The following is a 16,362-nucleotide window of genomic DNA, read 5'->3' on the forward strand; positions in this document are numbered from 1 at the left end:
CTAGAACAAGGGTGGGCAAAATTGGGTTTAACCATGGCTGGACTTTGCCAGGTGAGAGTGACAAAGAGATGAATGGGTCAGCGATAAGGCTAAAGAGGGAGGTGAAACATGTGTGTGATCATGTAGTTAAGATCAACAGACTTGGGGCAGGCCAGTGAGCTGCAAAGTGGGGAGATGATGGTTGAAGAGTGGTATACTGGGATCTGAGAGTTTGGAAGTGATGCAACCACTCATGCTGGGAAGACCCAGACTAGAACCGTGGGAGTCAATGGCTGAGGAAGGTTGGCCATAGGAACTGAGAGGCCTGAATGTGGGATAGATTGTCTCTTTAACATGAATATGGAAGCCATCAAGAAATACAACAGAATTATCTCTTAGCTGCATTTTATAGTACAATTATGGATAATAAGAACAGTGGTCACTGATTTTTGTTCATGCCTTTATTCAGGATTAAACTTGTAGAGGACAAAACTCAGGACCCATAACTACCACATCTGGACCTTAATTCTACATGAGTAATTCTGATGGTCAGGAGTATAAATTTATTTCCTGGCATCTCTGTTTTACTTTTTAGGAAATACAGAGCAGTGGGGCATTTTCTCTAATATTTGGCAACAAACTCTTGTTAAATGAATGAGAAAAGCGTTAGTCCCATTTTAATTTGCGCAGCCCAAGTAAGAAGAAAAAATATGAGAAAATGGTATTATCCATTACTTTATTCCATTCTTTCCCTACATTATTCAAGAAAAGATTTTAAGAGTGAGGATTAAGTGTACAAAGGAATAAGGGAAAAATGTCAAATAACTGTTGGGGTTGGGTATGCTACTGGCTTGAAAAAGCACCTTTTCTGCCCTTCAAATGCCCACAGCTAGTAAGTCAGACAGCAGATTTGAATCCAGTTTTGTTTGATTTCAGTGTGGTCATCACTTCTTGCTCCTATTAGTTCAACAAAGTGAACTAATGTTCAATGAAGTGGACAGCATATTTGTGCATGTGCATCCCTCCCTCCAAATAAGCAACAATTACCCCCAAGTCCTACATCTGGAATGGAGGTTATCCATACCTGTCTTTTCAGTTCAAAGTGTTTCAAAAAGACAAATTTGGGATGTCTCAGTGCACAATGCAGAATCTTCCCAAGGCAGGTTATCTGAGAGAACTCTATCCATAAACCGCATGGTTGTTTCAGGTTATAAACAACTCTTTGAAATGTTAGTCTCCTGGTTGAGAAAACCTCCTTATTTCTGCTTACCAGTAGTCACTATGCCTAAGAAAGCAAAATCACCTCATTTCGGCTAAGCCTTTAGAAAAAGGCAATTAAAGAAACTTACAAGTTGCTAGAAAGGGTCTAGAAAGAAAAAAGAATAATAGTTTCAGATGGATTAAGAAAAAAAATTAGGTTAATGTTGACAATTTTAAGCAAGCAAGATTTTTTTTTTTAATCATTTGAAAGTGTAGCACACACAAACTATATAGTTGGCTGAAAAATTAGAGAGGTTCCCATGAAACTCAGGGAGTTCTTTAAAATAACCCGGTAGTGGCTATGTGCACATGCATCTATTTGGGGGCACAAATACCTAAACCCATAAACTGAAGTATTAGTGCTAAGATTACACTAACCTCCTCTGAAATGCAGTCCTCTTTAGGTTCTGACAGAGCAGCCATTTTCGTCAAAGTTAGTTGTGGTCAAGAACGTGGGCAGGGAAACTGTCCACAGCCCTGGGGGAGGTGTAAGAAAACTCTAAGGGTCAGACTCTGCTCTCAATCCTAGCGCTGCCTGATAATTCTGACTTACCCTTGGCTGAGCACAGACAGAGCCTTTACACCCTCACATGCCTAAGGACTTTACTCACTTAAGGGCTTCTGCTACCTGTGTTAAGAGCAACATAGGCAAACTCCAAGGGAGAAAAAAGATTTATCTCTGTGATTAAGATGCAAGGATTGGCTTCTGTGTTTTGGGACTCCTTAGTGAAAAAGCCCTGGAGAAGAATCCTAATCTAAAAGTGGGGTGTCTCCCTCCCCAGGCAGCCCAACGGGCAACCTTAAATCCTGGGCTCAGTTCAAATGGTTGAAGGGGTCAGACCTAATGATCTACTAGACCCAAGATTAATTATTGTGAGGGGCAAGGGGAGCAACAAACCTTGGAGTAAGCACATTTGAGGGCTCGGCTCCTCAGGTCAGTCTTGCAGATCGTGCATTTTGAACCAAAGAAATTAAAAGAGTAGAGTTAATCTGCCTGTTAATCAACCTGAACTTTGCTTTCTGCATAGACCAAGAAGGGCAAAAGCCTTGATGTCAGTTTGTAGTACAGGATAACCATGGAACTTTTAATTATGTCTGAAAAGTGGCCAGTGTAATGGAAGGCAGCCCTCTGGGTGTGGGGAGGAGACCACCTGGGCTGTGCTTCTCCTTCTGGCCAGCGTCTCAACCAGTGTGGGCTGGGGGTTATTTTCCTGCTTGAAGTAGGGGAGAACCTGGACCCTCCTTGCCAATCCCAGGTATCTCTGACCTACTGGTGCTCGACACACTGCCTTCATTCACTCTGCTCGTGGGTCAGATTTAATTTCCTTACTTTGTCTCAGACTCTTTCCCTGAAGGAGTGCTTTTCCCAGAGTGTGACCGTTGAGTTGAACACTTGAGTTGAAAGGTGCAAATCTGGAGTCAGCATCTTTATAATTTCAGATTTCTTATCCCTCAGTGAAATGTTTAAAAAAAAAAAAAAAGTCCGACTGTGCGACCCCATAGACGGCAGCCCACTAGGCTCCTCTGTCCCTGGGATTTTCCAGGCAAGGATACTGGAGTGGGTTGCCGTTGCCTTCTCCGAAACTTTTTAAGGAAAGGCCACTTAGAATTTGAAAACCAGAATGTTTTGGCTAGACTTTCGTCAACCTGACAGCCATTTATCGGGCACTTTGTGTGTGAAAGCTGCAGCGTTTTTACAGCCGCAGACTGGCTCTGAGGCCCATGGAGCCCAGGGGCTGGCTGGCCACCCTCTCCCCAGGACACTTGTTAACCTTACTCCAAAAGCTGGCTCCAAGGCCAGAGGCAATCAAAAGCCCTTCCTTTCGACAAGTTCCTGAGGCTGTTTTGAGTGGTGGAATTACAAGTGATATTTTCCTCTTTGTTTATAAGTATTTCCAAGGAGGATATACTATTTGTGTATTTTTTAAATGTTAAAAATGGTGATACCTTTTATACTTATTTTGGTCTTCATTGTAGTTCTAAAAATCTCTAGCGTTTCATGGTTAGTATTACAATGGATGAGTATAAATTTGGTTTATTGGATTGTATAGAAACAATCAAGTTCATGTAAAGAAAAACAATATATATAACTGAATGTATACATAAATGTGTATATGCCTGCATGTGTGCTAAGCTGCTTCAGTTGTGTCTGATTCTTTGTGACACTCTGGACTGTAGCCTGCACCAGGCTCCTCTGTCCATGGGATTCTCCAGGCAAGAATACTGGAGAGGGTTGCCATGCCTTCCTCCCAGGGATCTTCCTGAACCAGGGACTGAACCAGCATCTCTTATATCTCTTGCATTGGCAGCTGTTTTTTTTTTTTTTTTTAACCACTAGAGCCACCTGGGAAGCGAGTGTGTGTGTGTGTGTGTGTGTGTGTGTGTGTGTGTGTGTGTGTGTGTGTACGATCACAGTTACCAGATAGACAGATGGACTATTATTGCTGGAGCACAGGGACTGTGCAGCAGATGGCAGGGTTAGACTTTGTCAAGTCAGCCCAAGGAGACAGTGGGTCTCTGTTATGGACTGACTTGGGTCCCCCCACCAAATTCATTTGTTTAAATCCGAACTCCCTGTATTTGGAAACTATGCCTTTAGAGAGGTAATTAAGGTTAAATGACGTCTTTAGAGTTGGGTCCTGATCCAATAGGATTGGTGTCCTTATAAGAACAAGAAGAGATGCCAAGGATTCAGGCACATAGAGAAAAGGCCATTTTTGTACACAATGAGAAGACAGTAGTCTACAAGCCAAGAGGAGAGGCATCCAAAGAAACTAATCCTCTGAACACCTTGATTTGGACTTCCAGCCGCCAAAACTGGGACATGATAGAATGGCCATAGAGAAACAACTCTTCATAAGAGATAAGGGCAGCACCAGGAATCCTCAGTTTAAAAATGGATACTCAGAGTTTATTGACAAGCTGATTGCGGAAAACCTGAATAGCACTTCCCTTTAGAAACAGTGACCTTAAGTCCACAGACCAAATGCAAAGGTAAAGTTCAAAAACTAAACTGAGTTCAGAAAGCAAAGGCTAGATTAAGTTCATCTCCACAACCACATAGCCAATGGTCACTTAACCAAAAAGACCCTTCCCAACTGTCTCACCAATATGCCATGAATCAATTAGAACAATACAAGCAAAGCGCCTTTGAAGAATGCACCATGGTACACAATAATAAAGGCCACCAGCAGTTTAACTATCACAAAACCCAACTGCACATTAAAAGGCTGTCTGGCAGGAAAGTGCATCCTCCCTTCTGCCATAAGACTCATCACTAACGAGGCAGTGGGAAGATTACTCTCCACTCCTGGCACCACATGGGTTTGGAGGTCAGGCTCTTGGATTAAGAAAAGAAACAAGAGTTGTGTATGGAAAGTACATTAAAGTGTCAACCCAAGTGTCTACTTATTTATACAAGAAAGTCACCTTGGAGGCGATAACAGAACAGTAACATGTCAGAGTGTTTCCAGATGTCTGCATTTTAAACACAAGCCACTGGGGCACACATGGAATAATGTGGTGGGGCCAGTGCTGACTCAGAAGCAGGCCAGCTCCTTAACCTGCTGGTCAAACAACCTGATGTTTCCTGTAGTCACACCTAAGCCCTTGTCTCTGAAAAGCCCTCAAAGAGGGCATTTCCTCAGTGTAATCTTAGGCAGTTTTCCGGATACCTGGCGCCTTGTATTTTTTAGGCTTAGGTTGTATACCTCTCTGATGATGTATATCACATTTTGCATTAGTCTGAGAAACAGGTTAAATTCACCCATTCCAGTCCATTTTAGTTTGCTGATTCCTAGAATGTCAACATTCACTCTTGCCATCTCCTGTTTGACCACTTCCAATTTGCCTTGATTCATGGACCTAACATTCCAGGTTCCTATGCAATATTGCTCTTTACAGCATTGGACCTTGCTTCTATCACCAGTCACATCCACAACAGGGTATTGTTTTTGCTTTGGCTCCATCCCTTCATTCTTTCTGGAGTTATTTCTCCACTGATCTCCAGTAGCATATTGGGCATTACTGACCTGGGGAGTTCCTCTTTCAGTATCCTATCATTTTGCCTTTTCATACAGTTCATGGGGTTCTCAAAGCAAGAATACTGAAGTGATTTTCCATTCCCTTCTCCAGTGGACCACATTCTGTCAGAACTCTCCACCATGACCTGCCTGTCTTGGGTGGCCCCACACAGCATGGCTTAGTTTCACTGAGTTAGGACCAGGCTGCGGTCTAGCCATCATGGTCAACAAAAGAGTCTGAAATGCAGTACTTGGATGCAGTCTCAAAAATGACAGAATGATCTCTGTTCCTTTCCAAGGCAAACCATTCAATATCATGGTAATCCAAGTCTATGCCCCAACCAGTAATGCTGAAGAAGCTGAAGTTGAACGGTTCTACGAAGACCCACAAGGCCTTTTAGAACTAACACCCAAAAAAGATGTCCTTTTCATTATAGGGGACTGGAATGCAAAAGTAGGAAGTCAAGAAACACCTGGGGTAACAGGCAAATTTGGCCTTGGAATACAGAATGAAGCAGGGCAAAGGCTAATAGCGTTTTGCCAAGAGAACGCACTGGTCATAGCAAACACCCTCTTCCAACAACACAAGAGAAGACTCTACACATGGACATCCCCAGATGGTCAACACTGAAATCAGACTGATTATATTCTTTGCAGCCAAAGATGGAGAAGCTCTATACAGTCAACAAAAACAAGACCAGGAGCTGACTGTGGCTCAGATCATGAACTCCTTATTGCCAAATTCAGAATTAAATTGAAGAAAGTAGGGAAAACCACTAGACCATTCAAATCCCGTATGATTATAAGGGAAATAAAATCCCTTATGATTATACAGTAGAAGTGAGAAATAGATTTAAGGGACTAGATCTGATAGAGTGCCTGATGAACTATGGACTGAGGTTCGTGACATTGTACAGGAGACAGGGATCCAGACCATCTCCATGGAAAAGAAATGCAAGAAAGCAAAATGGTTGTCTGGGGAGGCCTTACAAATAGCTGTGAAAAGAAGAGAAGTGAAAAGCAAAGGAGAAAAGGAAAGATATAATCATCTGAATGCAGAGTTCCAAAGAATAGCAAGAAGAGATAAGAAAGCCTTCCTGAGCAATCAATGCAAAGAAATAGAGGAAAACAACAGAATGGGAAAGACTAGAGATCTCTTCAAGAAAATTAGAGATACCAAGGGGACATTTCATGCAAAGATGGGCTCGATAAAGGACAGAAATGGTCTGGACCTAACAGAAGCAGAAGATATTAAGAAGAGGTGGCAAGAATACACAGGAGAACTCTACAAAAAAGATCTTCACGACCAAGATAATCATGATGATGTGATCACTCACCTAGAGTGAGACATCCTGGAATGTGAAGTCAAGTGGGCCTTAGAAAGCATCACTGTGAACAAAGCTAGTGGAGGTGATGGAATTCCAGTCGAGCTATTTCAAATCCTGAGCATTTGGCATTGCCTTTCTTTGGGATTGGAATGAAAACTGACCTTTTCCAGTCCTGTGGCCACTGCGGAGTTTTCCAAACTTGCTGGCATACTGAGATGCTGTGAAAGTGCTGCACTCAATATGCCAGCACATTTGGAAAACTCCGCAGTGGCCATAGGCCAGGAAAAGGTCAGTTTTCATTCCAATCCCAAAGAAAGGCAATGCCAAAGAATGCTCAAACTACTGCACAATTGCACTCATCTCACACACTAGTAATGCTCAAAATTCTCCAAGCCACGCTTCAGCAATATGTGAACCATGAATTTCCAAATGTTCAAGCTGGTTTTAGAAAAGGCAGAGGAACCAGAGATCAAATTTCCAACATCTGCTGGATCATGGAAAAAGCAAGAGAGTACCAGAAAAACATCTTTTTCTGCTTTATTGACTGTGCCGAAGCCTTTGACTGTGTGATCATAATAAACTGTGGAAAATTCTTCAAGAGATGGGAATACCAGGCCACCTGACCAGCCTCTTGAGAAACCTGTATGCAGGTCTGGAAGCAACAGTTAGAACTGGACATGGAACAACAGACTGGTTCCAAATAGAAAAAGGAGTACATCAAGGCTGTATATTGTCACCTTGCTTATTTAACTTCTATGCAGAGTACATCATGAGAAACGCTGGGCTGGAAGAAGTACAAGCTGGAATCAAGATTGCCGGGAGAAATATTAATAAGCTCAGATATGCAAGATGATACCACCCTTATGGCAGAAGGTGAAGAGGAACTAAAAAGCCTCTTGATGAAAGTAAAAGAGGAGAGAGGAAAAGTTGGCTTAAAGCTCAACATTCAGAAAATGAAGATCATGGCATCTGGTCCCATCACTTCATGGGAAATACATGGGGAAACAGTGGAAACAGTGTCAGACTTTATTTTGAGGGGCTCCCAAATCACTGCAGATGGTGACTGCAGCCATGAAATTAAAAGACGCTTACTATTTGGAAGTAAAATTATAATCAATGTAGGTAGCATATTCAAAAGCAGGGACATTACTTTTCTGACATAGGTCCATCCAGTCAAGGCTATGGTTTTTCCAGTGGTCATGTATGGATGTGAGAGTTGGACTGTGAAGAAAGCTGAGTGCCGAAGAATTGATGCTTTTGAACTGTGGTGTTGGAGAAGACTCTTGAGAGTCCCTTGGACTGCAAGGAAATCCAACCAGTCCATTCTGAAGGAGATCAGTCCTAGATGTTCTTTGGAAGGAATAATGCTAAAGCTGAAACTCCAGTACTTTGGCCATCTTGTGCGAAGAGTTGACTCATTGGAAAAGACTCTGATGTTGGGAGGGATTGGGGGTAGGAGGAAAAGGGGACGACAGAGGATGAGATGGCTGGATGGCATCACCGACTCAATGGACATGAGTTTGAGTGAACTCCGGGAGATGGTGATGGACAGGGAGGCCTGGCGTGCTGCAATTCATGCGGGTCACAAAGAGTTGGACATGACTGAGTGACTGAACTGAACTGAACTGAGGAGTAGGTTAAAACTGGAGTTCCCAGTAGGCTGAGTTCAGAGAAGCCAAATGCCCCAGAGAGTTTCCTCCAAAAAGGACTTCCCGGAAGTAGAAGTTTTCACTGGAATCCCAGGGTTGGACACATCCATAGCAGCCCACCTGAGCAGAAGGTGTGGAGCTCCCCTGTCCTATTCCAGCCTTGCACCAGCAGGCCTGTCCCATCCCTGGGTGAGGCCCATCTTGGCTGAGGAACTCAGGCATCTGGGAGAAGTTGCCCCATCACTTGACTTGCTGTGCTGTGGCAAAAGCCGGCCAAGCCTGACCGGAGGGCTCTTCCTGACTCAGCTAGACTCTGCCTTCAGCCTCTGCCTTCTCTGTTGTGTGCTCAAAGCCGTCTTGCTTTGTCCACCTCGATATTCAGCTCCGGTTTCACTGCTTCTATCCTGTCGTTCCTCCTGCCTGGACAATCGGCTGCCCTCTCTGGGGGATGGTCCTAACAAATGGACCTGGAAGTTGGGCTCACCACTCTGGGGATATGTCCTCAGATTATCACACTGAAGAGTTCTGACCCACCCCATAAAGCGACAGACGTCACATATAAGTAGCTAGGGTGAGTGTAGGGAGAAATGATGGAGCCAGTGAACAGTGTAGCTGGTCCCTCCTTCTCTTCTCCCTGCCCCGCCTGCTGTGTGTTCCCTCATGGGAAGCCCTGGAAAGCCCTGCCCACCCTCAGCCTCCTTCTGCCCCAGCCCAAGTCCAGCTCTGCTTCACCTGTCAGGATGGAGGCAGACAGGCTCCTGGTGCCCAAGCCTGTTTGTCTTACTGCCCCCACTGAGGACTCAATGCAATCATCTTTAGCACATGGAAGAAATGATTTGTGAAACAGCAAATGGTGTCTTTTAGGGCTGAGGTTCTTTCTTAATCATTCTTATTTCATTTCTCATTCAGTTTCTCTCTCTTTCTTTTTACATAGGGGAAAAAAAACAAACCCTCAAATCTTTTTTTACTTACACTAGTAAGTAAAAGTGATACACTACTTACAAAGTCCTCAGTGGTTTCTGTTCAACTTTCCCTAGTCCGTCATTTTTAATTTACATGAAAGGAAAAGGAATGCCATTTGTAAGATTTCAGTTAGCCTCATCTGATGAATTGAGAACTAAGGTAAGAAGCAACACAAAGATAAAAAACCAGACTGTAATTTAGGAAAAGATAGCATTTATCACCATAGTACTCAACAGACACACCAAGTAGGAAACAGTGTGATTTAAATCTCCAATCTGCAGCTAGCTAACTGTGTGACCCTAGGTATAGTACTTAAATCCCTCGGTGAAATTACACTTTCCTCATTTATATAAAGAAAAGAAGAAAAGGACCAGAGATTCTAGTCTTTTCTAGGCCTATCATTTTATAATTCTATGGCTAAAATCAGTGTAAAACTTTACATTCTATTCCAGAAATTTACCTTAAGGCTAAAAAATTTAAACATACAGTAATTTAAATATTTAACGTTAAGGAATTTAAAAACTGTGTTCCTAAGAGAGACTTTTATTCATTGCAATTACGCGTGTGTGCTAAATCACTTCAGTTGTGTCTGACTCTTTACGACCCTACCGACTGCAGCCCGCCAGGCTCCTCTGTCCATGGGATTCTCCAGGCAAGAATACTGGAGTGTGCTGCCACATCCTCCTCAAGGGGACCTTCCCAAGCCAGGGATCGAACCTGCATCTCTTATGTCTCCTCTGTTGGCAGGTGGGTTCTTTACCACTAACGCCACCTGAGAAGCCCAATTACGTGTGAGTCTATTAGAAACATCTGGTTATCTAATGAAGCCTGACATTTCTCTAACAAAAAGTGGGATGTATGCATTCTGATAAGTTTATTTGGGATCTCATTTCACTGCATCGTTTTGAGATGTGTTTCTGTCTGTCTGAATCTATCATTATATCTGTCAATATAGATACATTCAGAATCTACCAATTTATCTCCATATTTGTGTGGAGATTCCGCACCCCCAGCACACATACATTAAAACATAACAGAATAACAAAGTAAAGAAGCACCAGACTTAGTTCTAAGAGGAGGACACAAGAGGAGGACACAGGACTTACAGGAGCTGCTGAGTTTTTGACGGTGACACTGGGGGTGGTGGCTCGCAAGGCTCCACTCACTCCATGGTAGTATTTGAAGCAGATCTTAGTTTCAGCTGAAAGACAAAAATAAAATGGGACTGAGAAGTAGGGTGTCACCCTGGAAGAAAAGGCCAGGGCCAGAGAGGACACCCCCAGGGACTGCCACCCAATTCCTCCCACCCAAGCAGCCACCCCTGACAGCCTTGCTTCACTTGTGGCCTCATGGACCAACTTTTTTCTGAATGTGCATCATCAAAATTTGTTTTGGTCTTAGTGTTTTTGTACCCAAGTTAAATCTATCATTTAGACTTCTCAGCATTCATCCCATCCCATTAGAAGCTATTGCTTTTAAACCCTCAGTTTTAAGATTTTAGGTGATTTGGTGATTACTACCAGTCTGTTTCTTCTATAATTTTCTCTTATTGAATTCATTGTGATTAGTATCTTGGTAATTTGAAGGAAGACTTTGAGAAATTATTGAAATACACAGAAGAGAGGCATATTTTCTGATGATGATGACTAGATAATAATGTGGAAACACTATATCTTTTTTGCATTTTGTTTTTTAGAGGACAAAATCTGCGGCCAGCTTGAGTTAGGTACATTGGAAGGTGACCTGCTTTTCCCAATTTACTGTTAATAGGGTTTTTTTCTCTTTAAATTTGAAAAATTTATTGGGCTTTGTCTTAGTCCCTTATATTAATTTTGTCTGGAACAACATGAGGACTCTCCCAATTTGAGTTCTTGTTTCTCAAGTCTGGGAATTTGTCTTCAATTATAACGTATTTAAAAATAATGTCTACCATTTTCTTAGCATTCATTTTAATATGTTCATTATGGAAAATATGGACAATGAAGCAAAGCATAAAAAACACTTTTTAATGGCTGAGTAATACTCCATTGTGTATATGTACCACAGCTTTCTTATCCATTCATCTGCTGATGGACGTCGAGGTTGCTTCCATGTTGTAAAGTAAAAACAAAAAACAAAAAACACTTTTAGGAGTGTGTTTTGCATACTTGAATGTTTAAAACTTTATATAATAACATCTTTCTCTTTTTAAAGTAAATTGTTAATAAAGCATATTCAACCATCTAAGACCCTGATGCTGGGAAAGACTGAGGGCCAGAGGAGAAGGAGGTGACAAAGGATGAGACAGTTGGATGGCATCACCCACTCAAAGGACATGAGTTTGAGCAAACTCTGGGAGATAGCAAAGGACAGGGAAGCCTGGTGTGCAGCAGCCCATGAGGTCTCAAGGAGTCAGACATGATTTAGCAATTGAACATCAACCATCAATTCAAAGCTTTGTAGACAACATTCCTTGTTCTATGGAATCTGAATCAATTTGCAACTTGAAAATATTTTCCTCATCTTGGAAGTTTAGGATTTTCCCTTAAAATTAATGCTTTTTTGAAAATTATTTTTAAGTTCAAGTTTGTTCTCTAGGATAATGGAGCAAAAATTGCTACTTATCTACCAACACTCATTCTCCTTTTCATTCTTAATGATTAAATTTCAGTTTTATTTTGGGTAGTAATGCCCAGCTAAAGAACGTTTTGTAGCCTCCCTTGCAGATCACATTTATGTTGTTTGCCATTGTTATTTGGGGGTTTCTAGAAAAGTTTCTTTCAATATATCATATAAAGCATATGAGAATTGCAATATTCTTCTTTAGAAGACAGGACTATTTAAGAATTCTCCCTTTCTGTGGCCAAATTGCTTTCTACAAAGCACTGTATACTTCCACCAGAAAATGTAACTCTGATCAACTCTTTAATCCCTGTTAACATTGAATATTATCAATTAAATGTAAGTTTAAAATAGCATCTCAGTTTCATCCATCTCATCAGAACTGATTCAAATGAATTCTTTTTAACAGCTGAGTAATACTCCATTGTGTATATGTACCACAGCTTTCTTATCCATTCATCTGCTGATGGACATCTAGGTTGTTTCCATGTCCTGGCTATTATAAACAGTGCTGCGATGAACATTGGGGTACACGTGTCTCTTTCAATTCTGGTTTCCTCGGTGTGTATGCCCAGCAGTGGGATTGCTGGGTCATACGGTAGTTCTATTTGCAATTTTTTAAGGAATCTCCACACTGTTCTCCATAGTGGCTGTACTAGTTTGCATTCCTACCAACAGTGTAGGAGGGTTCCCTTTTCTCCACACCCTCGCCAGCATTTATTGCTTGTAGACTTTTGGATAGCAGCTATTCTGACTGGTGTGAAGTGGTACCTCATTGTGGTTTTGATTCGCATTTCTCTAATAATGAGTGATGTTGAGCATCTTTTCATGTGTTTGTTAGCCATCCGTATGTCTTCTTTGGAGAAATGTCTATTTAGTTCTTTGGCCCATTTTTTGATTGGGTCGTTTATTTTTCTGGAATTGAGCTGCATAAGTTGCTTGTATATTTTTGAGATTAGTTGTTTGTCAGTTGCTTCATTTGCTATTATTTTCTCCCATTCCGAAACTGGAGCTGATTATACAGAGTGAAGTAAGCCAGAAAGAAAAACACCAATACAGTATACTAACACATATATATGGAATTTAGAAAGATGGCAATGACGACCCTGTATGCAAGACAGGAAAAAAGACACAGATGTGTATAATGGACTTTTGGACTCAGAGGGAGAGGGAGAGGGTGGGATGATTTGGGAGAATGGCATTCTAACATATATACTATCATGTAAGAATTGAATCGCCAGTCTATGTCTGACGCAGGATACAGCATGCTTGGGGCTGGTGCATGGGGACGACCCACAGAGATGTTATGGGGAGGGAGGTGGGAGGGGGGTTCATGTTTGGGAACGCATGTAAGAATTAAAGATTTTAAAATTAAAAAAATAAAAAATAAATAAAATAGCAACTCATTTTTATTCTAAACGATTTTAATCAAATTTTAATTAGCCATTGTATTTAGTTTTTTTTGATCCATTGAACTGCAGTTAAGATTTTCCACTGCCAAATGTTTACCTTTTGTAGACATATTCTTAAAATATCAATATTTTAAATTTCCTTTCTTCTTCATCCTTGCAGTGCAGTGATTTTGCATATCTGTTGATTGCCTTTTAAGCTCTTGGTGGACAATCTTATACCTTAGTTCCATATTCTTCAAGGCACCCCACATAGGTCTACACACAGAGATCTATAGGTCTACACATCCCACTTATAGAAAAATCTGAACAAACTTTTTGGCTAAGTCAATATTACTGTTTTAGCCTGAGAGGCAGGTATTCTCTTGGGCTCCAAAATCACTATGGACGGTAACTGCAGCCATGAAATTAAATGATGCTTTCTCCTTGGAAGGAAAGCAATGACAAAGACTTTACTTTGCCTACAAAGGTCCATATAGTCAAAGCTATGGTTTTTCCAGTAATCATGGACAGATGTGAGAGCTGGACAATAAAAAAAAGGCTGAGCACCAAAGAACTGATCTCTTTGAACTGGTGCTGGAAAAAACTCCTGACAGTCCCTTGGACTGTAAGGAGATCAAACCAGTCAATCCTAAAGGAAATCAATCCTGAATATTCACTGGTGCTTGGGGCTGGTGCACGGGGATGATCCAGAGAGATGATATGGAGTGGGAGGCAGGAGGGGGGTTCAGGATTGGGAACTCATGTACACCCGTGGTGGATTCATGTCAATGTATGGCAAAACCAATACAGTATTGTAAAGTAAAATAAAGTAAAAATAAAAATTAAAAAAAATTCACTGGAAGGACTGATGCTGAAATTCCAATATTTTGGCCACCTGATGTGAAACGCCAACTCTTTGGAAAAGACTCTAATGCTGGAAAAGATTGAAGGCAGGAAAAGGGGACGACAGAGGATGAGATGGTTGGATGGCATCACTGACTCAATGAACATGAGTTTGAGCAAACTGCAGGAGATGGTGAAGGACAGGGAAGCCTGGCGTGCTGCAGTCTATGGGGTTGCAAAGAGTGGGACATGACTGAGTGACTGAACAACAATGACAAGGGATCATGGAGGCACCCTGAGCAGTGAACCAGGTAACCACACTGAGTCACCGTAGTTCAGAATATGAGTTACTCTGCTGGTAAATGCCAGAGAGATGGGCATGGAGGAGCCAAATGGCTTCACTTCAAGTTTAGTTGTGTGGAAGAAAATTTTATATAGCAGGTATCCAGGAAAGGCACTGCTAGCTTTCCTTTCAAAGTAAATTATTCCAATGCTTTCACATAAAAAGGTCAGGGAAATTACATACAATCTTTTATTGAATCCTATTGCTAGGTGAGAGGGTCAGTGCATGTTTAGAGCCAAGAATTCATGGAAACCTTCAAAGTATTATGATTGTTTTCTGAAAAACCACTGGCAAATTTTTTTTTCTTAAGCATTTTAAGATTCCAGTATTCAGCAACTTAATTTACTAATTGATTTTCCTTTTATTTAACCTAAATAGCTTCTGCTGTTTAAACGATTTCCTATTCAAACTTGAAAGAGATACTCAATTGTTTTTTGGATGTGAGAGCTGGACCTTAAAGAAGGCTGAGCACCAAAGAACTGATGCTTTCAAACTGTGGTGCTGGAGAAGATTCTTGAGAGTCCCTTGGACAGCAAGGAGATCAAAACAGTCACTCCTAAAGGGAATCAACCCTGAATACTCATTGGAAGGACTGATGCTGAAGCTCTAATATTTTGGCCACCTGATGCAAAGAGCCGGCTCATTGGAAAACAACCTGATGCTGAGAAAATTGAGAGCAGGAGGAGAAGGAGGTGACAGAGGATGAGATGGTTGGATGGCATCATCAACACAATGGACATGAGTCTGAGCAAACTGCGGGAGATAGTGAAGGACATTGGCGTGCTGCAGTCCATGGGATCTCAAAGAGTCAGACACGACTGAATGACTGAATAACAATTTGAGATGGGCTCTATAGAGAAGTTACCTACAACTGTTAAAACACATGAACAATATCATATACAGATGATTTATGGTATGGATTTTAGAGTATCACTTTGTCTTGCAAACTTCCATGCTACTTTGGTGACTGTTATACTCAACTGGTCTGTTTGATTAGCCCCACACTGAATTTTTCCAGAAGACTAGGCACTATTTATCTTTATATTTCCAGCGACATGTAATGCAGTGATTCTCAAGAAATGGCTATTGAAAAATGACTGATGAACTATTGGTTTCATTTGATTGACTCCACTGCCTTCCTTAACCCAAGAGCAGCTACAGTGCCCTCATTACCGAAATGCCAGTCCATGTGCCTGACACACAGTGAAGCTGCTGCTGCTGCGTTGCTTCTGTCGTGTCTGACTCTATGCGACCCCATAGACAGCAGCCCACCAGGCTCCCCTGTCCCTGGGATTCTCCAGGCAAGAACACTGGAGTGGGTTGCCATTTCCTTCTCCAATGCATGAAAGTGAAAAGTGAAAGTGAAGTTGCTCAGTTGTGTCCGACTCCTAGTGACCCTGTGGACTGCAGCTTACCAGGCTCCTCCATCCATGGGACTTGCCAGGCAAGAGTACTGGAGTGGGGTGCCATTGCCTGCTATGCACAGTGAAGCTAATCATCACCAAAACATCAGGGTTTGGAGCAGAGAAGGCTTTATTGAGGGCCATGTAAGAAGACTGTGACTTGTGCCTTTAAAACCCCAAACTCCCTGAAAGCTTTCAGCAAAGCCGTTTTCTAGGAAAGGTGAGTGAGGGGCATGGTGAGTTGTTGCACACTTCTTGGTGTCAGAGCCTTTGCTCTTGAGATCAGGTCATGGTCATGTAACAATGTCCCTGCAAACCTCCACCAAACAAATCCTCTGTTCTGACAAGAAAGGTCAGGGTCCCCAGGCACAACTTTCACCTTTTGAGGTCCAGATCCTGGCTAAGAAGAGGCAGATCTCAGCTGGAGGCTCCCTCAGGGCCAGGTCCCCAGACTCTGCCAGCTGTCATCACTGAGGGAGCCAGGCACCCAGAACTCATCTGGCCCTCAGGCTCCTCAGGCTGCCCAAATAGCCAGGGCCAAGTCTCACTGACTTCACAGGCAGACTGCTGCTGCCATTAG

At 42.1% G+C, this 16,362-nt stretch overlaps 1 protein-coding gene across 2 annotated transcripts in view; it reads right to left on the reverse strand.

Moving 5' to 3' along the window:
• Positions 1–16,362, reverse strand: part of HECW1 (HECT, C2 and WW domain containing E3 ubiquitin protein ligase 1) — a 488,368-nt gene that overhangs the window by 200,310 nt on the left and 271,696 nt on the right. Inside the window, exon 4 of one of the 2 annotated variants that reach the window (XM_069588229.1) lies at positions 10,308–10,402. In XM_069588229.1, the coding sequence (XP_069444330.1) occupies positions 10,308–10,402 (95 nt within the window). Of the gene's footprint in view, positions 1–1,617; positions 1,786–10,307; positions 10,403–16,362 lie in introns of those variants that run through there. The other variant, XM_069588230.1, reaches the window with a different exon arrangement.

The sequence above is a fragment of the Ovis canadensis genome, chromosome 4 (genome assembly GCF_042477335.2).
Source record: "Ovis canadensis isolate MfBH-ARS-UI-01 breed Bighorn chromosome 4, ARS-UI_OviCan_v2, whole genome shotgun sequence".
NCBI classification, from domain to species: Eukaryota; Metazoa; Chordata; class Mammalia; order Artiodactyla; family Bovidae; genus Ovis; species Ovis canadensis.